The 25,427-nt window shown below is 38.6% G+C and overlaps 1 protein-coding gene across 3 annotated transcripts in view; it reads left to right on the forward strand.

Annotated features, from left to right (window-relative positions):
- MROH9 (maestro heat like repeat family member 9) overlaps positions 1-25,427 on the forward strand; it is a 124,173-nt gene that overhangs the window by 61,744 nt on the left and 37,002 nt on the right. For all 3 annotated transcript variants that reach the window (XM_063627205.1, XM_063627204.1, XM_063627206.1), the window contains 3 exons: positions 1,088-1,208; positions 9,615-9,752; positions 11,659-11,832. In XM_063627205.1, the coding sequence (XP_063483275.1) occupies positions 1,088-1,208; positions 9,615-9,752; positions 11,659-11,832 (433 nt within the window). The remainder of the gene's footprint in view (positions 1-1,087; positions 1,209-9,614; positions 9,753-11,658; positions 11,833-25,427) is intronic.

The raw sequence follows: 25,427 nt of genomic DNA on the forward strand, positions 1-25,427 counted from the left end.
TCTTGTACTGGAAAAGGGGGTTTTCTAGTTAACCCTTTAGTGAACAGCAAGTTTCTGATTGTAGGGATCAGATTTTCTGATCAAGAATCAAAATACGGGCTGTTGACAACATGACAGACTAAGACTATTTCAAGTTGTGACTGACCCAGAAACTACACTCTTTGTGGTCTATGGGGCCTTGGTGCTTTTATAACAGCATCTCATTTGCAAATAGATTTCAGGAACACATGCTGTGTTAAAGTATAGTACATCTGCACCCTGCAAGTTGTCACAAGTTGACTGTCACTCTAAGGATATCTAAGAAGAAACTTTGGATCTTCTTACTCAAAGTTGGGTCCACAGACAAGCAGCGACAGCATCACATGAGAGTTAAAAATTCAGAATCTCATGGCCCACCTCAGACCTACCTACCTAATGAATCAGAATCTGCATTTTAGCAATATCCCCAGGGTGATCTGTTTGCACGTTGCAGTTTGAGAAGCACTGGTTTGGAAGACCAACCGGGAATCTTAAAATGGAAACTTTCTCATGTTATCCTTTGCAATTCTGCCCTTACTGATCTGATCCAGGCCACCATGTCAGGACATGTGAGGCTTTCCACCACCCAAGTGTGTTCTGGAGAATGGCATAGTGAATCAGAGCTCATCACCTCCTTTCCTGACTAATCCAGGGCGGTCCCAAACTCTCATTGGCGTTACATCATTCAAAGAAAGAGCTTGGTCCAAAACCACAAAGATGACCTGTATGCAGCCATCTTGGACTGAGCACTAGATTTTTATTTCCTCTCCCTTTAGTCAAGAATTGATGGGAGCTTGCACTAAAATAGGACATTCTGTTCTGTGGCAAAGAATGGGAGAGACAGAAAACAGAAGTGACATTAATGAAAGAGATGTTGACAGGGATCCAGTTATATGTAATTCTCCAGAGTATGTGTAGAATTCATAGTGGGACTACAATTTATTTAGGGAATATTAAAGAATACATTTTATCTGGGAGGTACAAGGGATTAGAATAATGATTCTCTCTTTGCCACTATTAGCATAGTGTTTTCTCCTTTGCTAATTCAGTGCCTTATTCTCTTTTACAGAACTCTCAGTGAATATAACTTTCCACAGTTTCCGGAGACCCTGCGTTATCTCTATAAGCTCTCAGTAGAAGGTCCTAGAAGGTCAGAAGACACTGTCACCATAATAATATTCCTCACTGAAGTGAGTTTTGTAGACTGTGAACAGCTGTGTTCTCATTTCCTTTTCGTATCCAAATTTAAATCAAAATTCCAGTTTCTCGTATCTCTCCCTCTGAATGTTGGTTCTTACCAAGACTTAAGATCATGAAAGATATCTGAAGTTGGATGGGGAGAGGTGTGGAGTTAGATCTGGGTTATAGAAGAGATATCCCTTCAGCTTTCCCCAGCAGTTGGTTTTTCTCTGTTTCTAGGGATGTGAATTTGTACAAACACTAATTATTTTTTAGTACCAGTTTATATATTTCTGCATGATTGTTAAAGTATATTGAAGGATAACTGGGTTTAATAAAGATGGTAGTTAACGTCTGGGATCTAGGCAGTACTTCCGACCATCTAGGGAGAGAAAGGAACTGGCTGAGTAACTGGGTAAAATGAAGATGTGGAACCATATTACTTTGTATATGAATATTTTGCCATGTATTGTAATACTATAATGGAATCAAGCAAATTGACAAACTTTTGTTTACAAAAACTAAAGGCTTTATAACCTGAAATTATCAGTCAAATCTAATTTTTTCATAAAAATAATAATATAATAGGCATGTATTACCTAAGGTGAAGTGCCCAATATTTTCAAAATTTGAGGTGATTTCAAACATCATAGTAAAACGGTTAATAAATTATGAAAAGCATACTGTTATTTTATACCATCTACTTCTAAAACTTTCAAAAGTATACATAAATTAACTGAACATTGCGGTAGTCATCAATGATTTTGAATATGCTCAGTCTATTTTGACCTCTCATTAATTTTACTGTGTGACTCATTATTTTTATTGAATTGACTATTCTTTGCCCAGTGTCTATTCTTGGCTTCTTTATCAATCTTTAGTTGACTATTTACAGGTGGGTTTCTTTTTTTTCCCCATAAGTTATTGGGGTACAGGTGGTATTTGTTTACAGGAGTAAATTCTTGGTATTTGTTTACAGGAGTAAATTCTTTAGTGGTGATTTGTGAGATTTTGGTGCACCCATCACCCGAGCAGCATACACTGCACAATATTTGTAGTCTGTTATCCCTCAGCTCTCTCCCACTCTTCCCCCCAAGTCCCCAAAATCCATTGTATCATTCTTATGCCTTTGCATCCTCATAGCTTAGCTCCCACATATCACAGAGAACATACCATGTTTGGTTTTCCATTCCTGAGTTACTTCATTTAGAATAATAGTCTCCAGTCTCATCCAGGTCACTGCAAATGCTGTTAATTCATTCCTTTTTATGGCTGAGTAGTATTCCATCAAATACATATATATGTATATATATACACGTATATATATATGTGTATATATACGTGTATATATACACACACACACAAATATATATACGTGTATCTTTGTATATATATACACGTATATATATTTGTGTGTGTGTGTATATATATATACGTATATATATATGCATACACACACACACACACACACACACACACCCCACCGTTTCTTTATCCAGTCATTGATTGATGGGCATTTGGGTTGGTTCCATGACTTTGCAATTGGGAATTGTGCTGCTATAAATATGTGTGTGCAAGTTTCTTTTTCGAATAATGTCTTCTTTTTCTCTGGGTAGATATCCAGTAGTGAGATTGCTGAATCAAATGGTAGTTCTACTTTTAGTTCTTTAAGGAATCTCCACACTGTTTTCCATAGTGGCTGTACTACTTTACATTCCCACCAGCAGTGTAGAAATGTTCCCTGATCACTGCATTCACAACAACATCTACTGTTTTTTGATTTTCTTGATTACTGTCATTCTTGCAGGAGTAAGGTGGTATTGCATTGTGGTTTTGATTTGCATTTCCCTGATCATTAATGATGTTGAGCATTTTTTCATATGTTTGTTGGCCATTTGAATATCTTCTTTTGGGAATTGTCTATTCATGTCCTTAGCCCACTTTTTGATGGGATTATTTGTTTTTTTCTTACTGATTTGTTTGAGTTCGTTGTAGACCCCGGATATTAGTCTTTTGTCAGATGTATAGATTGTGAAGATTTTCTCCCACTCTGTGGGTTGTCTGTTTACTCTGCTGACTATTCCTTTTCTCATGCAAAAGATCTTTAGTTTAATTAGGTCCCAGCTATTTATTTTTGCTTTTGTTGCATTTGCTTTTGGGTTCTTGGTCATGAAATCCTTGTCTAAGCCAATGTCTAGAAGTTTTTTTTCCAATGTTATCTTCTAGAACCCGCCTCCTGGGTTCACGCCATTCTCCTGCCTCAGCCTCCCGAGTAGCTGGGACTACAGGCGCCCGCCAACACGCCCGTTTAATTTTTTGTATTTTTAGTAGAGACGGGGTTTCACCGTGTTAGCCAGGATGGTCTCGATCTCCTGACCTCGTGATCCGCCCGCCTCGGCCTCCCAAAGTGCGGATTACAGGCTTGAGCCACCGTGCCTGGCCCCATTCTTGTTTTATTATGGATTTTCATAGAAATGCTTCTATTTCACTATTAAGATGGTTAACTTTTATTGGAAATACACTGTTATTAGCAATTGTTCTATTCATAGTTGTATTTGAAATGTTGAATTTTATTGACTGTATTTTGACAGTGAACAACATAATTTTTATATAACTTTTTAATAATATATAATAGTCACAGATAGCCTAACATTAAAACTATCATTGTAATATTCTACAAACTAGATATAGTTGGAACTTGACTTATTAGAATTTTATTAAGAATTTTTATATCTTGTTCAGAGGTGATTTTGTTCTGTAGTTATTTATTATGTGTTGCCTCTCATATTTTTGTATGAGATTTACATTCAATTGTAAAAATCAATTCAGTAATTTTAAATACTTTTCTGTACAATGGAATTACTTATGATTCTTGGAAATCATCTATTTCTTAAAATTTTGGAAGAAGGCTGTAGTTAAAATCATCTGCTGTGATCCACACAGATTTTAGTACTATGTTGCCATAAAAATGAATGAGAAGCCACACAACTGTAGTCACAGCTGCTCAGGATACTGAGACAGAAGGATCACTTGAGGCCAGGAGTTTGAGGCTGTCGTGAGCTGTGATTGTGCTTGTGAATAATCAATGCATTCCAGCTTGGGCAACATAACAAGACCGTATCTCTTTAAAAAAAAGAATGAGAAAGATCTCTTTGTACTGATGCAGAGTAATTTCCAGGAGATTTTGTTAAGTGAAAATTAAACAAGCTGCAGAGCAGCACAGATGCTACTTTTTGCATAAGAGAGAAAAAGAAATGTATTATATACTATAGAAGTATATAAAATGTAGACTTATTCTTTAGGAAACATATACATATGCACACACTAAATACATGTTTTATGTATTATATATAATTCTATATATTTTTATTATATATTATAAAATATAAGGATTTTAAAATATGTACTTACCTTTTGGAGAGAAAAAAAGATAAACTAGATATTAAAGAAACTGGTTACTTTAAAGGACATGGGAGTAATAGGGTAGAATGGATAGGGATGGAAATGAGACTCTCAAAGTACCCCTCTTGTGTAGTTTTGACTCATAAAGTTATTGTTGAAAGAATAAAATTAAATCAAGAAGAAGAAAAAAGCCAAATTTAAACTGATGCAAATGAATTTATTTGTATAGCAAATTAATAACCACACAGATAATATAATTACTCCATGCAGCTTATGAACATAGTGCTTTGACTTAGATATATTCTAAGAATGAAAATATCTATAAAGAAATATTCACTTCTACTCAGAAGGTTTATTGGCATTGTATATTGATATTATCATTTTAAGACTAAGGTATGTATTATTTATCAGAAAGCAAATAAGTAAATATATTAATCCTATTAGACGCCAGGGTTTTCCAAGTAAAAGGAAGGCAATAAAAACATGAAGCTGCAAAAAGTTAATATAAACTCTTATATTAGCTTTGAATTAAAAATATCAACATTATAAATATAAACTCACGATTTAAAGAATAACTATTTCCAAGCTCTGAGTAAAAGCCAAGAAGACATGATATTCTGACAGCTAGGAGTACTTTAGCATCCATTTCTAATGGTTTCTAAGTGCTATTACTCACCAAAAAGAACCATGTCTCCTTGAAAAAATGGCTGGTTTCAGAGGGCAAGAAAAACAGGAGTCAGGGACATCTAATTTTTCCACAACCCAAAGAAGGACTAAAGGCCCATGGGGCCATGTCAAAAGGACACAAGAAGTAGTGGCTGCTACTAGCCAACTTTGAGTATCAAAATGAATAGTAACTAAATAATTGTAACATTATTTTTTTCCTTTTTTAATTATTATACTTTAAGTTCTGGGGTACATGTGCAGAATGTGCAGTTTTGTTACATAGGTATACATGTGACATGGTGGTTTGCTGCACCCATCAACCCGTCACCTACATTAGGTATTTCTCCTAATGTTATCCTTCCCCTAGCTCCCCACTCACTGAAAGGCCCCAGTGTGTGATGTTCCGCTCCTTAAGTCCATGTGTTCTCATTGTTCAACTCCTACTTATGAGTGAGAACATGTGGTGTTTGGTTTTCTGTTCTTGTGATAGTTTGCTGAGAATGATGGTTTCCAGCTTCCTCCATGTCCCTGCAAAGGACATGAACTCATCCCTTTTTATCGTATTCCATGGTGTATATGTGCCACATTTTCTTAATCCAGTCTATTATTGATGGACATTTGGGTTGGTTCCAAGTCTTTGCTATTGTGAATAGTGCCAGAATAAACACACGTGTGCATGTGTCTTTAGAGCAGAATGGCTTATAATCCTTTGGGTATACACCCAGTAATGGGATTGCTGGGTCAAATGGTATTTCCAGTTCTAGATCCTTGGGGAATCGCCACAGTCTTCCACAATGGTTGAACTAACTTACACTCCCACCAACAGTGTAAAAGGGTTCCTATTTCTCTATATCCTCTCCAGCATCTGTTGTTTCCTGACTTTTTAATGATCGCCATTCTAACTGGTGTGAGATGGTATCTCACTGTGGTTTTGATTTGCTTTTCTCTAATGACCAGTGATGTTGAGCATTTTTTCATGTGTCTGTTGGCTGCATAAATGTCTTCTTTTGAGAAGTGTCTGTTCATATTCTTTGCCCACTTTTTCATGGGGCTGTTTTTTCTTGTAAATTTGTTCAAGTTCTTTGCAGATTCTAGATGTTAGCCCTTTGTCAAATGGGTAGATTGCAAAAATTTTCTCCCATTCTGTAGGTTGCCTGTTCACTCTGATGATAGTTTCTTTTGCTGTGCAGAAGCTCTTTAGTTTAATTAGATCCTATTTGTCAATTTTGGCTTTTGGTACCATTGCTTTTGGTGTTTTAGACATGAAGTTTTGCCCATGCCTATGTCCTGAATGGTGTTGCCCAGGTTTTCTTCTAGGATTTTTAGTAACATTGATTTTTTTTTACTTCATGAGTCCTTAGTGGTTCTGAAAATGAGAGAATGAGAAGAGAGACAGAGACAGGAATAGAGACAGACAGCGAGACAGATGCCAGCCACTAAATGTAGAAGGAATGCTAGAAGTGGCAAATCACAATTTCTGCAAGCCCTAATGTGATAACTAAATCCAGAAAAATCATCAATAGATGTTAAAACAATTAAGTGAAAAGTTGTTAGAGAATGGAATATTCACATAGCACCAAATTACCACCCTACAGATTACTTACTGGAATCCCAAAGGGAAAATATGACTTTACATTTTTATGTGTGGTTATCACTCAGAAAGAATTACCTTTGATCCTGTTTGGAAATAATGCATTGATTATTACCAGTCTCCCATTATTTTTCATCTATTTCAATGATCTAGTTTTCCTTGACTTACGTTTGGAGATTTGTATTTCTCCAGAAAATAATTTATTTCACTCAGAATTTCAAATTACTGCCATAATCACTGAGTCTCTACTAGATGGGCATATTAAAATCACCAATAAATATTTTTTAAGTACATAAGCCAGGGTCTGCCATTGGAAAACCTACTAGGATGAAGCCCAGACATGTGTAATGTATAAAAGCTGCCCGCAGAAGATCCTGCACTCATCCTTGCCTAAGAACTACTAACACAGATATTCTTTTTAAATTTTTGATCTACTCCACACTTTTTTTCTCACTGCTCATTTTACTTGTTCTTTTTTGTATTATATGGATCAAAAATCTGTTTATCTTAATAGGATTTTTTCCTGTGAAAAGGCAATAGGCTTATTAATTCTATTTTTTTGTTTGTTTCCTAATACAATGATTTCTGCCTTTATTATTTTCTTACACCAACTTTCTTTAGCACTGTTTCATATTTTGTGATATTGTTTCTCTTAATTTCAGGATATAAATAATTTATGTTAGCATTTCTTTTTAAGTAAAATATTTAAAGTCAAATTATGCATTTACTTCCAACTATAGTATAAATATCTATGTTATACATAATTTTTATTGTTTTATATTTTGTTGTCATCCCATTGAGTATTTGAGTTCCTCTGTGGTTTAAGATTTTGATCCACAAATTAGGGGAAATTTCTCTTAAATTTGCAAGTGCTTTATAGGCTTTCTTGTTTTTTTATTTAAAGTTTATTTTTGGTTTCTTCTTTTATTATATCACAAATTTTTGAATCGCTTTTTAATTGCTTTGCTTTAGAGAAGTTATTAATATTTTTTGACACGGTATCTAATTTTTGTGAAGGTTCTTTGAAAGTTTGAAAAGAAGATGTGATCTGTCTTCCTCTCTCATTCACTGTCTCTTTCACTCTCGCTCTCTTGCTCTGTCACTCTCTATCTTTCTCTGTACCTGATCTAAGGATATTTTAAATTCTTCCAAGGAAAACATGATTTTATAAAACTGTCATTTTTTTTTTTTTTTTTTTTTTTTTGAGATGGAGTCTTGCTCCATCGCCCAGGCTAGAGTGCAGTGGCTCGATCTCGGCTCACTGCAAGCTCCGCCTCCCGGGTTCACTCCATTCTCCTGCCTCAGCCTCCTAAGTAGCTGGGACTACAGGTGCCCGCCACCACGCCCGGCTAATTTTTTGTATTTTTTAGTAGAGATGGGGTTTTACCATGTTAGCCAGGATGGTCTCAAACTTCTGACCTCATGATCTGCCCACCTCGGCCTCCCAAAGTGCTGGGATTACAGGCATGAGCCACCACACCCGGCCAAAACCATCATTGTTTTTGAGAGATTTTAATCAGCATATTTGACTGTCAGTTATTAAATATATGAAGGCTCATGATACTCATGTCTTCACTTTGGGTATTATCTCTTAAAAACTAAACTTCCTCAAACTGGCCTGCAGGTTCTGTCCCACCTTCCATACTTGCCCTCAAGCCACCCTGCTGTCCAGTCTTCTGTTCCCTCTCCCCTCCTCTCACTCATCTTTCAGGTGCTCAAACATACCCTGCTTCATCTCTCTCAGGGCCTTTGCACGTGGTTCACCATCCTTGAAGTTCTCCTCTCTAAACACTTCTTCTAGCTAATGCCAACTCACAAATCTAAATCTAAATATCACTCTTCATTCTAAATTGAATCTACATTACACAATGTAAATTCAATAGTCCCATAGATCAGGGGTCCCCAACTCCCTGGGCCACATACTGGTACTGGTCTATAGCCTATTTGGAACTGGGTTGCACAGGGGGAAGTGAGCAGCATGCGAGCATTACCACCTGAGCTCTGCCTCCTGTCAGATCAGCGGCGGCATTAGATTTTCATAGTAGCACAAACGTTATTGTGAACTGTGCATGCAAGGGATCTAGGTTGTAGGCTCTTTATGAGAATCTAAACTAATGCCTGATGATCTGAGGTAGAAGAGTTTTACACCCTGTCTCCCCAGCCATTCCTGGAAAAAAAATGTCTTCCAAAAACTGGTCAGAAGAAGTTTGGGGACTTCTCCTGTAGATGCAGATGTGTTGTGACATCTGGTAGCTTTCTTTCCTAGTACTGACTAAAATTAGAAACTTTCTCTCATTAGAATAGTACATAGTATAGTATCAGTCTCTCTAGCTTGCCTGGAAGCTCCACAGGGCTGTGGGTTGCTACCGTTTTGCTCACCATCGTATTTCTATTTACTAGTGCAGTGCCTGGCCTGTAGTGGGTATCACCTCTTAGCATATGTAGACATACACTGTGAAGAAACTCACAACCCGACTACAATCAGCATGATGGGGAAATTTAAATTGGGTCACTCAGTTTCCAACAATGGAGGAAAATGTAAAATACATACACACACACACACAAAACGAAACAAAGCATCTATTTTTCTATCCTGATTGCTGTCTCTCCCCACTGCTGTGAGCACTGAAATATATGTATTTGATGTTTTAGTGAGATTTGCATTCTAGTTTTACCTAGAATATCTTGATTTTTATGACAGAAATCATGCAGTTTGGCCTCTACTTTGCTTATAAACTTATTAACTATTTTCTTTCAGCTTCTGAATAACTTCTTCAAGGACCGTTTACCAGAAGAATTTTTGGTCCTCTTCACAAACTGGATCAATGATTCCAATCCTGTAGTTAGCAAACTGATCCTTCATAGACTTGTCTACATGGCACCAGTTATCAATAAGGTATGTGTATGTGATTTGTGTCTGCCAGCATCATCAAAATCATAATCTGAGATTTTGATACCACTTAACATCTTCACTGACAAAGCGGTGATATTTTTCAGTCTCTATATAACTAAAACATATCAAAGCCTGCTGTTTTATTAACAAGGAAACTGAGTTGAATAGAAAGGATGTGTTAAGTTCATTTAGTGGCTTTATCGCCTTTTTTTTTTTTTTTTTACAGAAAATCATTCATTGCACTCAGAATGTATTTATCCTCATTGCCCTAGACTTGTCTTACAGTCTAAACCATATACACATGATTTCCCCTCCAGCATGCACTCATGTGTGCACACTAATTCCTATCTCAGAGCACTTGCTCAAGCTTTTTCTTCTACTCATAATGTTCCTACTTTACCTATATATATTTACATTTTTCTCCTTTTTCAATGATCAGCCCAAGTCAAACTGCACTGAAAATTCTTATCTCTAGCAGCCTCATCCCTCTCAGAGCCATATCAATTATGAGCACTCATATTTTATACCAGGGTCAAAGCATAGTTCTTGAACCAGCAGTATCAGCATCACCTGGAGACTTGCTAGAAATGCAAATTGTGAGGCCCCACCCCAGTCCTATGGAATCAGAAATTCTGGGGTGGGCCCACCAGTCTGTGTTTTAAAGGTCCTCCAGGTGACTGTTATTCAAGTTAAAGTTGAGAACAACAATCTTATATTGTTTCCCACTGACTCACGTGAATATTTCTTACCTTCCAGGTCGACTGAATTTAAGCATGTTCCATGTTCTGTAATTCTATACTCCAAAGTATCTTGCAAAATGCTGACAGTGCAAATGTTCTATAAATCATTACTTTCATAATACATCCAATAATAAATCCTTGTTTATCTATTGAGCATAGCCTCTGAGAACTGAAGCCTATCAGTGCACACCCGTTGTGCATTTAGAATGACATAAGCCATGGTCTGTTTACTTTAAATACATAATACAAGTTGATGGATTTACCAGTAGTGTACATTACCTTAGTAAGCAGGAAATTATTTATTGCTTTACCCATAGCTCTTCTCAATGTTATTAAAAACGGAAAGGAAAATTCTGTCAAGGCTTCCTAGGAGAGTGAAAGAAAAGCAGTGGAAAGTGATCTGGGTTGAGATTTCATATACTGTCGGTAAAGACACAAATGGCCTCTGGCATTGACATAGTCCCTAGCTCTATTTTTTTCTCCTTAAAGCTATTATTTTGGCAAAATAATATTCATTCATTTCCTTTAGTCTTTTTCTCCTTGCCTTTCTTTCTCTCTGGTGTCTCCTTTTCATGTTTTTCCTTGCCTTCTATTCTGTTTGGTTCTGATGTACATTGACTCCCATGACCTGCCTGAGTGTCTCAGTAGCTCTCATGTCCAAATGGGTCACTATCATCTAATTTAGAGGTCATTCTGCCAGTAGTGTGTTAGTAAATGCTTGACAGCCAGGTCTCTGAAAATAAGGCCAATTCCCTGTTGTAAAGATCCTTATGATGGCTAATTTCAAGCTTTCAAAGGGACATCACTAACCATGGAACTGGGAAAAGATGCACAATAGCACATCATTATTTAATATTCCCGCCAATCAGAAACAATGCCCATGAATAACCTCAAGAGCATAGGTAATAGTAAAATGTAGCGAAAGAATTAGGGAGTGATAATTTTTTAGTATTATCAGTTTCTATTTAATTTTAAATTTATATAATTTAATTTTCAATAATTAATTTTTTTAACAAAACGTCAACATTTTTGAAAATTTGACAAGAGATTTTCGTGAGTCGGCTTCCGCACACCATGATGTGCCGCCCAGACTCAAGGTATCCATATAAATGTCAGCTCAAGTCTCCTGCTAGTTCCTAAATCCCATCATTTTTTCCTTTTATATGTAGACAGAAAATGTCAGCAGTATATTAATAGCCATCCTGGATGCCTTCCTTTCCAAAGACGATACTGTTGTACTTCAGGCCTTGTTCACCCTTAGATGGCTTTTAAACGAACTGGACAAAGTGACCTACTCTTTGGGTACCGGAATTGGTTCCAGCTACTGTCCTCTGATGGATCATGTGAGTTACACAGTTAGATATGTGAGATCATTAGGTCTTGTGGTTCAGCTGAAACTCAAGTTGAGGCAATGATGTTAGCTCACAGAATAAGTCAATAGAAGATAATCATTTTGTAAGAAGCCACCATTTATTTTCCAGAGATAAAAATACTAGTTAGGTAAGTACTGGTCTTTTTTTTTTTTAAAAAAAGTACACTGTGAGAACCTGGGGAAAAAAAGAATAATAATCAAGGAATAGCCTCTATCCTTGGATGAAATTGTAGCTTTGTGGCTATATACTGGTTAACCCTATATCTGGACTGCCTGGGTTCAAATCCCTCTTCCACCTCTTATTGGCTATGAAACACTAAGTAATTTCTTCAGTTTTTTGGTGTATCACTTTCTCCCCATCTATAAAACAGCAATAATAACATAAACAATATTAGGTTTATTATAAGAATTAGATTTGATATTTGCCGTGCCCCAAATAAATGTTTGTTATTATCATATAAAACTTGAATTTAAAAGTATTTTATCAGAAAGTTGTTCCTTCCGAAAATTCTCATTTTACATGGTAAATATGTTTCAGAAAAGTTGAATGAAAACTTTGGTATGCCATGGAGAATCTATGTATTTTTAAAGAACTCCACAATAAATTGTTTGTAAACCAGAGAATTATTTCACAATAAATTATCTTGCCAAAACTTCTAAGTTTTTAATCACTTATATTTCAGTGAAGAAAAGCACAGTATTATGAAATTATGGGAAAAAAGTAGTGGCAAAAATGAATTTTATAAACACATAAACACATTAGAATAGTAATAATAATAGTAGTGGCTTAAAGGGGCGGGGCCAAGATGGTCAACTAGAAGCAGCAGCATCCAGAAGCTCCCATCACAAAGATGCAAATCCCAAACAGCATGCAAATCCTGCACTGGCAACTGAGGTATCCAGGTTCTGCCATGAGAACTGACTAGGCAGCAGGCGTGACCCATGGAGAGGAAGGCAGAGCAGTGTGGTGTGGAGGCCTACCTGAGAGCCAAACGGGCCAAGGGAGCCCCCACCCCCAGCCAAGGGAGGCAGTGAGTGAGCATGCTACCCAGCCTGGGAAAACGTGCTTTTTCCACGAAGATCCCACTCGTGAGCCCACGCCACAAGGACCTAGGGTCCCAAACACAGAGCTGCACAGATTCTCAACAGCCACTAAGCTAGAATCTGTTTAAGACTGCTGAACTCCTGGGGGAGGGGTGACTGGCACAGCAGCTATGGCTGCCTGCTGTCTAAGCCCTTTAAACTCCTTGGGGGAGGGCTGACAGCTGGCACTCGGACTGATAGCCACCTAACACACTAAGCCTCCAGGGTGGGGGAAGGGCAGCAGCCATCTCTATAGCTCCAGGCTATGCTTTTTCCCTGCTGGAGCCAGTGAGACTGGATGGCTTGATCCCAAGAGGTATCCCCCACAGCCTAACACACCAGCTGTGGCAGACTGTTGACCAGTGCCTCTTCAGGCTTGACCTGGACCCATCCCTCCTCGCTGGGGTCTTCCTGCAGGAAGTCTGACTACTCCAGCCAGGGGCTCAGGGACAGAACTCTGATCTCCTTAGGCCTGAACTCCTAGTGGGAGGGGTGGCCACAGTCTCTGCACACCAGCAGACATAGCCTTTCCTCCTACTAGTTTGGAGGAAGCAGGGCAGACCAGACAAGTGGACTTTCCCCCCAGCGAAGCACACCCCCTCCACCAAGGGACAGCCAAATTGCTTTGTTAAGTGGGTCCTGCTCCCCATAAAACCCAGCCAGTTGAGGCCCTCCAAAAGGGGTCATCAGAAACCCTATACAGGAGCAATCCCACAGGCATCAGGTTGGTGCCCCTCGAGATCCCAGAGGAAGGAGCAGGCACCCATCTTTGCTGTTCTCCAGATTCCTAGAGTGACATCTCCAGACATGGGAGCAAATCAGATGAATAGGGCCTAAAGTGAGCCCCCAGAAAACTGTGGCAACCCTACAGAAGAGGGACCTGACCATTGCAAGAGAAACAAAGAAACAGAAATCAACAACAGCACCAACAACAAAAAAAGTCCCCACAAAAACCCTATTCAAATGTCAGCAGCCTCAAAGATCAATACTAGACAAACTCATGAAGATGGGAAAAAAATCAACAAAACAACACTGAAGGCCCAAAAGGCCAGAGTGCCTCTTCTCCTTCAAATGGTCACAGCACCTCCTCCAGCAAGGACGTAGAACTGGACGGAGGATGAGATGGACGAATTGACAGAAGTAGGCTTCAGAATGTGGGTAATAACAAACTCCTCTGAGCTAAAGGAGCATGTTCTAACCCAATGCAAAGAAGCTAAGAACCTAGATAAAAGGTTAGAGGAGCTGCTAACTAGAATAACCAGTTTAGAGAGGAAAATAAATGACCTGATGGAGCTGAAAAACACAGCACAAGAACTTTATGAAGCATACACAAGTATCAATAGCTGAATTGATGAAGCAGAAGAAACAATATCAGAATTTGAAGACTATCTTGCTGAAATCAGACATGCAGACAGTATTAGAGAAAAAAGAATAAAAAGGAATGAGCAAAACCTCTGAGAAATAGGGGACAGATCAAAAAGACAGAAAATTAACAGGATATTGAGGACTTAAACTCAGCTATGGATCGAGTGGACCCAATAGACATATACAGAACTCTCCAACCCAAATCAACAGAATATGCATTCTTCTCAGTGCCACATGGCACTGATTCTAAAATAGACCACATAATTGGAGGTAAAACACTCCTCAGCAAATTCAAAAGAACTGAAATCGTAATACAGTCTCTAAAAACACAGTGCAATCACATTAGAAATCAGGATTAAGAAACTCACTCAAAAGCCCACAATTACATGGAAATTGAACAACCTGCTCCTGAATGACTCCTGGGTAAATAATGAAATTAAGGCAGAAATCAAGAAGTCTTTTGAAACTAATAAGAACAAAGAGACTACGTACCAGAATCTGTGGGACACAGCTACAGCAGTGTTGAGAGAGAAATTTATGGAACTAAATGCCCATGTCATAAAGCTAGAAATATCGGCCAGGAGCAGTGGCTGATGGCTGTAATCCCAGCACTTTGGAAGACTGAGGTGGGTGGATCACAAGGTCAAGAGTTCAAGACCAGCATGGCCAAGATGGTGAAACCCCGTCTCTACTAAAAATACAAAAATTAGTCTGCCGTGGTGGCACATGCCTGTAATCCCAGCTACTCGGAAGGCTGAGGCAGAGAATTGCTTAAACCCAGGAGGCGGAGGTTGCAGTCAGCCAAGATCACACCACTGCACTCCAGCCTGGGCGACAAAGCGAGACTCCATCAAAAAAAAAAAAAAAAAAAAGCTAGAAATATCTCAAATCAGGACGCTAACATCACAATTAAAAGAGCTAGGGAAGCAGGAGCAAACAAATTCAAAAGCTAGCAGAAAACAAGAAATAACTAAAATCAGAGCAGAACTGAAGGAAGTAAAGACACAAAAAACTCTTCAAAAAATCAACGAATCCAAGAGCTGGTTTGTTGAAAAAAATAACAAAATAGATAGACCACTAGCTAGACTAATACAGAAAAAAAGAATGAAGAATTAAACAGACACAATAAAAAATGATAAGGGGGAAATCCACTGACCCGCCAGCACTGCAAACTACCATCAGAGAACACTATAAACATCTATACACAAATAAACGGTAAAATCAAGAAGAAATGGATAAATTCCTGGACACATACACCCTCCCAAGACTAAGCCAGGAAGAAGTTGAATCCCTGAATAGACGAATAACAAGTTCTGAAATTGTGGCAGTAATTAATAGCCTACTGATAAAAAAAAAAAAAAAAAAGCTCAGGACCAAGATTTCACAGCCAAATTCTACTAGACATACAAAGAAGAGCTGGTACCATTCCTTCTGAAACTATTCCAAACAATTGAAAAGGAGGGACTTCTCCCTAATTCATTTTATGAGTCCAGCATCATTCTGATTCCAAAACCTGGCAGAGACACAACAAAAAATAAAACTTCAGACCAATATCCCTGATGAACATTGATGAGAAAATCCTCAATAAAATACTGGCAAAACAAATCCAGCAGCACATTCAAAAACTTATCCACCACGATCAGGTCGGCTTCATTCCCGGGATGCAAGCCTGGTTCAACATATACAAATCAACAAATGTAATCCATCACATAAACAGAACCAATGACAAAAACCACATGATCATCTCAATAGATGCCAAAAAGGCCTTCAGTAAAATTCAACATTCCTTCTTGTTAAAAACTCTCAATAAACCTGGTATTGTTGGAACATATTTCAAAATAATAAGAGCTATTTATGACAAACACACAGCCAATATCATATTGAATGGGCAAAAGCTGGAAGCATTCCCTTTGAAAACCAGCACAAGACAAAGATGCCCTCTCTCACCTCTCCTATGCATCATAGTATTGGAAGTTCCATTCAGGGCAATCAGGCAAGGGAAAAAAGTAAAGGGTACTCACATAGGAAGAGAGGAAGTCAAATTGTCTCTGTCTGTGGACATGATTCTATATTTAGAAAACCCCATCACCTCAGCCCCAAAACTCCTTAAGCTGATAAGCAACTTCACAAAGTCACAGGATACAAAATTGATGTGCAAAAATCGCAAGCATTTCTATACACCAACAATAGACAAGCAGAGAGCCAAATCATGAATGTACACTCATTCACAATTGCTACAAAAGGAATAAAATACCTAGGAATACAGCTAACAAGGGATGTGAAGGACTCTTCAAGGAGAACTACAAACCACTGCTCAAGGAAATCGGAGAGGACACAAACAAATGGAAAAACATTCCATCCTCATGGATAAAAAGAATCAATATCATTAAAATGGCCATACTGCCCAAGTAATTTATAGATTCAGTGCTATTCTCATCAAACTACCATTGGCATTCTTCAGAGAATTAGAAAAAACTACTTTAAATTCCATATGGAACCAAAAAAGAGCCCATATAGCCAAGACAATCCTAAGCGCAAAGAACAAAGCTGAAGACATCATGGTACCTGACTTCAAACTATACTACAAGGCTACAGTATCCAAAACAACATGGTACTGGTACCAAAACAGATACATAGACCAACAAAACAGAACAGAGAACTCAGAAATAACACCACACATCTACAATCATCTGATCTTCAACAATCCTGCCAAAAGCAAGCAATAGGGAAAATATTCCCTATTTAATAAATGATCTGGGAAAACTGGCTAGCCATATGCAGAAAACTGAAACTGGACCACCCCTTACACATTACACAAAACTTAACTCAACATGGCTTAAAGACTTAAATGTAAGACCTCAAACCATAAAAACCATCGAAGAAAACCTAGGCAATAGAATTCAGGACATATGCATGGGCAAAGACTTCATTACAAAAACACCAAAAGCAATTGCAACAAAAGCAAAATTGACAAATGGGATCTAATTAAATTAAACAGCTTCTGCACAGCAAAAGAAACTATTATCAGGGTGAATAGGCAACCTACAGAATGGGAGAAAATTTTTGCAATCTACCCATCTGACAAAGATCTAATATCCAAAATCAACATGAAACTTAAATTTACAAGAAAAAAAAAATACCCCATCAACAAGTGGGCAAAGCATATGAACAGACACTTCTTAAAAGAAAACATTTACATGGCCAACAAACGTATGAAAAAAAGTTCAACATCACTGATTAGAGAAATGCAAATCAAAACCACAATGAGATACCATCTCACACCAGTCAGAATGGTGATTATTAAAAAGTCAAAAAATAATAGATGTTTGTGAGGCTGTGGAGAAATAGGAATGCTTTTACACTGTTGGTGGGAATGTAAATTAGTTCAACCATTGTGGAATACACTATGGTGATTCCTCAAGGATCTAGAACCAGAAATACCATCTGACCCAGCAATCCCATCACTGGGTATATACCCAAAGGATTATAAATCATTCTGCTTTAAAGAGACATGCACATGTATGTTTACTGCAGCACTACTTACAGTAGCAAAGTCATGGAACCAACCCAAATGCCCATCAATGTTAGACTGGATAAAGAAAATGTGGAGGGTGGAGCCAAGATGGCCGAATAGGAAGAGCTCCAGTCTACAGCTCCCAGCGTGAGCGACACAGAAGACGGACGATTTCTGCATTTCCGTTTGAGGTACCGGGTTCATCTCACTAGGGAGTGCCAAACAGTGGGTGCAGGACACTCAGTGCAGCACACTGTGCGCGAGCCAAAGCAGGGCGAGGCACTGCCTCACTCCAGAAGTGCAAGGGGTCAGGGAGTTCCCTTTCCTAGTCAAAGAAAGGGGTAACAGACGGCACCTGGAAAATCGGGTCAGTTCCACCCTAACACTGCGCTTTTCCAACGGGCTTGGAAAACGGCACACCAGGAGATTGTGTCCCGCACCTGGCTCGGAGGGTCCTATGCCCACGGAGTCTCGCTGATTGCTAGCACAGCAGTCTGAGATCAAACTGCAAGGTGGCAGTGAGGCTGGGGGAGGGGCGCCCACCATTGCCCAGGCTTGCTTAGGTAAACAAAGCAGCCAGGAAGCTCGAACTGGGTGGAGTCCACCACAGCTCAAGGAGGCCTGCCTGCCTCTGTAGGCGCCACCTCTGGGGGCAGGGTACAGACAAAAATTCAGCAGGAACCACTGCAGACTTATATGTCCCTGTCTGACAGCTTTGAAGAGAGTAGTGGTTCTCCCAGCATGCAGCTGGAGATCTGAGAACGGACAGACTGCCTCCTAAAGTGGGTCGCTCACCCCCGAGCAGCCTAACTGGGAAGCACCCCCCAGTAGGGACAGACTGACACCTCACTCGGCCAGGTACTCCTCTGAGACAAAACTTCGAGAGGAACTATCAGAAAGCTGAATTTGTAGTCTCACAAAAATCCGCTGTTCTGCAGCCACTGCTGCTGACACTCTGCCAAACAGGGTCTGGAGAGGACCTCTAGCAAACTCCAACAGACCTGCAGCTGAGGGTCCTGTCTGGTAGAAGGAAAACTAACAAACAGAAAGGACATCCACACCAACAACCCATCTGTACATCACCATCATCAAAGACCAAAAGTAGATAATACCACAAAGATGGGGAAAAAACAGAGTAGAAAAACTGGAAACTCTAAAAAGCAGAGCATCTCTCCTCCTCCAAAGGAATGCAGTTCCTCACCAGCAATGGAACAAAGCTGAATGGAGAATGACTTTGACGAGTTGATAGAAGAAGGCTTTAGACGATCAAACTACTCGGAGCTTCGGGAGGAAATTCAAAACAATAGCAAAGAAGTTAAAAACTTTGAAAAAAAATTAGATGAATGGATAACCAGAATAACCAATGAAGAGAAGGGCTTAAGGAGCTGATGGAGCTGAAAGCCAAGTTTCGAGAACTACACGAAGATTGCAGAAGCCTCGGTAGCCTATGCGATCAACTGGAAGAAAGGGTATCAGTGATGGAAGATGAAATGAATGAAATGAAGCAAGAAGGGAAGTTTAGAGAAAAAAGAATAAAAAGAAACGAACGCCTCCAAGAAATTTGGGACTATGTGAAAAGACCAAACCTACTTCGGATTGGTGTACCTGAAAATGACGGGGAGAATGGAACCAAGTTGGAAAACACTCTGCAAGATATTATCCAGGAGAACTTCCCCAATCTAGCAAGGCAGGCCAACATTCAGATTCAGGAAATAGAGAGAACGCCAGAAAAATACTCCTCGAGAAGGACAACTCCAAGACACATAATTGTCAGATTCACCAAAGTTGAAATGGAGGAAAAAATGTTAAGGGCGGCCAGAGAGAAAGGTCGGGTTACCCACAAAGGGAAGCCCATCAGACTAACAGCTGATCTCTCGGCAGAAACTCTATAAGCCAGAAGAGAGTGGGGGCCGATATTCAACATTCTTAAAGAAAAGAATTTTCAACCCAGAATTTCATATCCAGCCAAACTAAGCTTCATAAGTGAAGGAGAAATAAAATACTTTACAGACAAGCAAATGCTGAGTGATTCTGTCACCACCAGGCCTGCCCTAAAAGAGCTCCAGAAGGAAGCACTAAACATGGAAAGGAACAACCGGTACCAGCCACTGCAAAAACATGACAAACTGTAAAGACCATCGAGGCTAGGAAGAAACTGCATCAACTAACGAGCAAAATAACCAATTAATATCATAATGACAGGATCAAATTCACACATAACAATATTAACTTTAAATGTAAATGGGCTAAATGCGCCAATTAAAAGACACAGACTGGCAAATTGGATAAGGAGTCAAGACCCATCAGTGTGCTGTATTCAGGAAACCCATCTCACGTGCAGAGACACACATAGACTCAAAATAAAGGGATGGAGGAAGATCTATCAAGCAAATGGAAAACAAAAAAAAGGCAGGGGTTGCAATCCTAGTCTCTGATAAAATAGACTGTAAACCAACAAAGATCAAAAGAGACAAAGAAGGCCATTACATAATGGTAAAGGGATCAATTCATCAAGAAGAGCTAACTATCCTAAATATACATGCACCCAACACAGGAGCACCCAGATTCATAAAGCAAGTCCTGAGTGACCTACAAAGGGACTTAAACTCCCACACAATAATAATGGGAGATTTTAACACCCCACTGTCAACATTAGACAGATCAACGAGACAGAAAGTTAACAAGGATATCCAGGAATTGAACTCAGCTCTGCACAAAGTGGACCTAATAGACATCTACAGAACTCTCCACCCCAAATCAACAGAATATACATTTTTTTCAGCACCACACCACACCTATTCCAAAATTGACCACATAGGGGGAAGTAAAGCTCCCCTCAGCAAATGTAAAAGAACAGAAATTATAACAAACTGTCTCTCAGACCACAGTGCAATCAAACTACAACTCAGGATTAAGAAACTCACTCAAAACCACTCAACTACATGGAAACTGAACAACCTGCTCCTGAATGACTACTGGGTACATAACGAAATGAAGGCAGAAATAAAGATGTTCTTTGAAACCAACAAGAACAAAGACACAACATACCAGAATCTCTGGGACACGTTCAAAGCAGTGTGTAGAGGGAAATTTATAGCACTAAATGCCCACAAGAGAAAGCAGAAAAGATCCAAAATTGACACCCTAACATCACAATTAAAAGAACTAGAAAAGCAAGAGCAAACACATTCAAAAGCTAGCAGAAGGCTAGAAATAACTAAAATCAGAGCAGAACTGAAAGAAATAGAGACACAAAAAACCCTTCAAAAAATTAATGAATCCAGGAGCTGGTTTTTTGAAAAGATCAACAAAATTGATGGACCGCTAGCAAGACTAATGAAGAAGAAAAGAGAGAAGAATCAAATAGATGCAATAAAAAATGATAAAGGGGATATCACCACCGATCCCACAGAAATACAATCTACCATCAGAGAATACTACAAACACCTCTACACAAATAAACTAGAAAATCTAGAAGAAATGGATAAATTCCTCAACAAATACATCCTTCCAAGTCTAAACCAGGAAGAAGTTGAATCTCTGAATAGACCAATAACAGGCTCTGAAATTGTGGCAATAATCAATAGCTTACCAACCAAAAAGAGTCCAGGACCTGATGGATTCATAGCCAAATTCTACCAGAGGTACAAGGAGGAACTGGTACCATTCCTTCTGAAACTCTTCCAATCGATAGAAAAAGGGGGAATCCTCCCTAACACATTTTATGAAGCCAGCATCGTCCTGATACCAAAGCCTGGCAGAGACATAACCAAAAAAGAGAAATTCAGACCAATATCCTTGATGAACATTGATGCAAAAATCCTCAATAAAATACTGGCAAACCAAATCCAGCAACACATCAAAAAGCTTATACACCATGATCAAGTGGGCTTCATCCCTGGGATGCAAGGCTGGTTCAACATACGCAAATCAATAAATGTAATCCAGCATATAAACAGAACCAAAGACAAAAACCACATGATTATCTCCCTAGATGCAGAAAAGGCCTTGCACAAAATTCAACAACCCTTCATGTTAAAAACTCTCAATAAATTAGGTATTGATGGGACATATCTCAAAATAATAAGAGCTATCTATGACAAACCCACAGCCAATATCATACTGAATGGGCAAAAACTGGAAGCATTCCCTTTGAAAACTGGCACAAGACAGGGATGCCCTCTCTCACCACTCCTATTCAACATAGTGTTGGAAGTTCTCGCCAGGGCAATCAGGCAGGAGAAGGAAATAAAGGGTATCCAATTAGGAAAAGAGGAAGTCAAAATGTCCCTGTTTGCAGATGACATGATTGTATATCTAGAAAACCCCATTGTCTCAGCCCAAAATCTCCTTAAGCTGATTAGCAACTTCAGCAAAGTCTCAGGATACAAAATCAATGTACAAAAATCACAAGCATTCTTGTACACCAATCACAGACAAACAGAGAGCCAAATCATGAGTGAACTCCCATTCACAATTGCTTCAAAGAGAATAAAATACCTAGGAATCCAACTTACAAGGGATGTGAAGGACCTCTTCAAGGAGAACTACAAACCACTGCTCAACGAAATAAAAGAGGATACAAACAAATGGAAGAACTTTCCATGCTCATGGGTTGGAAGAATCAATATTGTGAAAATGGCCATACTGCCCAAGGTAATTTATAGATTCAATGCCATCCCCATCAAGCTACCAATGACTTTCTTCACAGAATTGGAAAAAATACTTTAAAGTTCATATGAAACCAAAAAGAGCCCGCATCACCAAGTCAATCCTAAGCCAAAAGAACAAAGCTGGAGGCATCACGCTACCTGACTTCAAACTATACTACAAGGCTACAGTAACCAAAACAGCATGGTACTGGTACCACAACAAAGACATGGATCAATGGAATAGAACAGAGTCCTCAGAAATAATGCCACATATCTACAACTATCAGATCTTTGACAAACCTGACAATAACAAGAAATGGGGAAAGGATTCCCTATTTAATAAATGGTGCTGGGAAACCTGGCTAGCCATATGTAGAAAGCTGAAACTGGATCCCTTCCTTACACTTTATACAATAATTAATTCAAGATGGATTAAAGACTTACATGTTAGACCTAAAACCATAAAAACCCTAGAAGAAAACCTAGGCAACACCATTCAGGACATAGGCATGGGCAAGGACTTCATGTCTAAAACACCAAAAGCAATGGCAACAAAAGCCAAAATTGACAAATGGGATCTAATTAAACTAAAGAGCTTCTGCACAGCAAAAGAAACTACCATCAGAGTGAAAAGGCAACCTACAGAATGGGAGAAAATTTTTGCAACCTACTCATCTGACAAAGGGCTAATATCCAGAATCTACAATGAACTCAAACAAATTTACAAGAAAAAAACAACCCTATCAAAAAGTGGGTGAAGGACATGAACAGACACTTCTCAAAAGAAGACATTTATGCAGCCAAAAAACACATGAAAAAATGCTCATCATCACTGGCCATCACAGAAATGCAAATCAAAACCACAATGAGATACCATCTCACACCAGTTAGAATGGCCATCATTAAAAAGTCAGGAAACAACAGGTGCTGGAGAGGATGTGGAGAAATAGGAACACTTTTACACTGTTGGTGGGACTGTAAACTAGTTCAACCATTGTGGAAGTCAGTGTGGCGATTCCTCAGGGATCTAGAACTAGAAATACCATTTGACCCAGCCATCCCATTACTGGGTATATACCCAAAGGACTATAAATCATGCTGCTATAAAGACACATGCACACGTATGTTTATTGTGGCACTATTCACAATAGCAAAGACTTGGAACCAACCCAAATGTCCAACAACGATAGACTGGATTAAGAAAATGTGGCACATATACACCATGGAATACTATGCAGCCATAAAAAATGATGAGTTCATGTCCTTTGTAGGGACATGGATGAAACTGGAAAACATCATTCTCAGTAAACTATCGCAAGGACAAAAAACCAAACACCGCATGTTCTCACTCATAGGTGGGAATTGAACAATGAGAACTCATGGACACAGGAAGGGGAACATCACACTCCAGGGACTGTTGTGGGGTGGGGGGAGGGGGGAGGGACAGCATTAGGAGATATGCCTAATGCTAAATGATGAGTTAATGGGTGCAGCAAACCAACATGGCACATGGATACATATGTAACAAACCTGCACATTGTGCACATGTACCCTAAAACCTAAAGTATAATAATAAAATAAAATTTAAAAAAGAAAAAAAAAAGAAAATGTGGTATATATACACCATGGACTACTATGCAGCCATAAAAAGGAATGAAGATTATGTGCTTTGCAGAGACATAGATGAAGCTGGAAGCCATCATTCTCAGCAAACTAACACAGGAACAGAAAATGAAATACCACATGTTCTCACTCATAAGTCTGAGTTGAACAATGAAAACACATGGACACAAGGAGGGGAACAACACACAACAGGGCCACTTAGGAAGGTGGGTGGCAAGGGGAGGGAGAACATTAGGAGAAATAGCTAATGCATGTGGGGCTTAAAACCTAGATGATGGGGTGATAGGTGCAGCAAACCAGCATGGCACACGTAGACCTTTGTAACAAACCTAAACTTTCTGCACTTGTATCCCAGAACTTAAAGTTAAAAAAAAAAAAAAGTGGCTTAATTTATTGAACACTTAATATATACTAGGGGCTTTTCTAAAGGATTTACTTGAGCTATTTTACATAAATTTCTAAGCAACTGTATTACTATTATCCAATTTTCATGTAAAGAAACTAAGGCAAAGAGAAGGCAATGTTTGGCCAAGGTCATATGTGGGATAAAGTAGTCAGAATGCTCATATAAAAAAAATCAATATGAGATTATAAACATTTCCTTAAAACCAGAAGGTGATATTATATTTTTAAAATTCGGGCCAAGTGCAGTGGCTCACGCCTGTAATCCCAACACTTTCCAAGACTGACATGGGAGGATTGCTTGAGCCCAAGAATTTCAGACCAGCAGGAAGGTTGTTGGAGCCCAGGAGTTAAAAGCTTCAGTGAGCTATGATCCTGCCCCTGCACTCCAGCCTGGGCAACAGAGTGAGACCCTGTCTCTAATAAAATATAAATAAATAAAAATTTAAAAATTAACCTCTTCTGACTTGCAATTTTTCCTTTATACAATCATTTTTATCCAATTACCTTCCTATTTGGCATAAGTAGCCTTTGAAAACCTGGTTGTATGCCAGTATGCAGAGCTTCGTTGTTATTTAGTGGCAACTCAGCAAAGTCCTCCAGCCTTTGAACACAGCATGGTTACATTATTATAAGTATCCTTACAAAAATTATCTCCAAGTTATATATACTATTTCAGTTTATACTTTTAGGATGTTATTAAATACTAATCATCTTCCTGAATTTAAGAAACTCATTTTTCACAGTTTTTTAATGCAATCTGAATTTTGGTAAGTAAATTTTTTTACTAGTTTATATATTTTGTTCAGCTTTATTAAGGCATAATTAATAAATTAAAATTGTATAGATTTACAGAATACAATATGTTTTGATATATGTATACATTGTGAAATGATTAAATCAAAAAAAATTAACATAGCCATTACC

The sequence above is a fragment of the Symphalangus syndactylus genome, chromosome 12 (assembly GCF_028878055.3).
Source record: "Symphalangus syndactylus isolate Jambi chromosome 12, NHGRI_mSymSyn1-v2.1_pri, whole genome shotgun sequence".
NCBI classification, from domain to species: Eukaryota; Metazoa; Chordata; class Mammalia; order Primates; family Hylobatidae; genus Symphalangus; species Symphalangus syndactylus.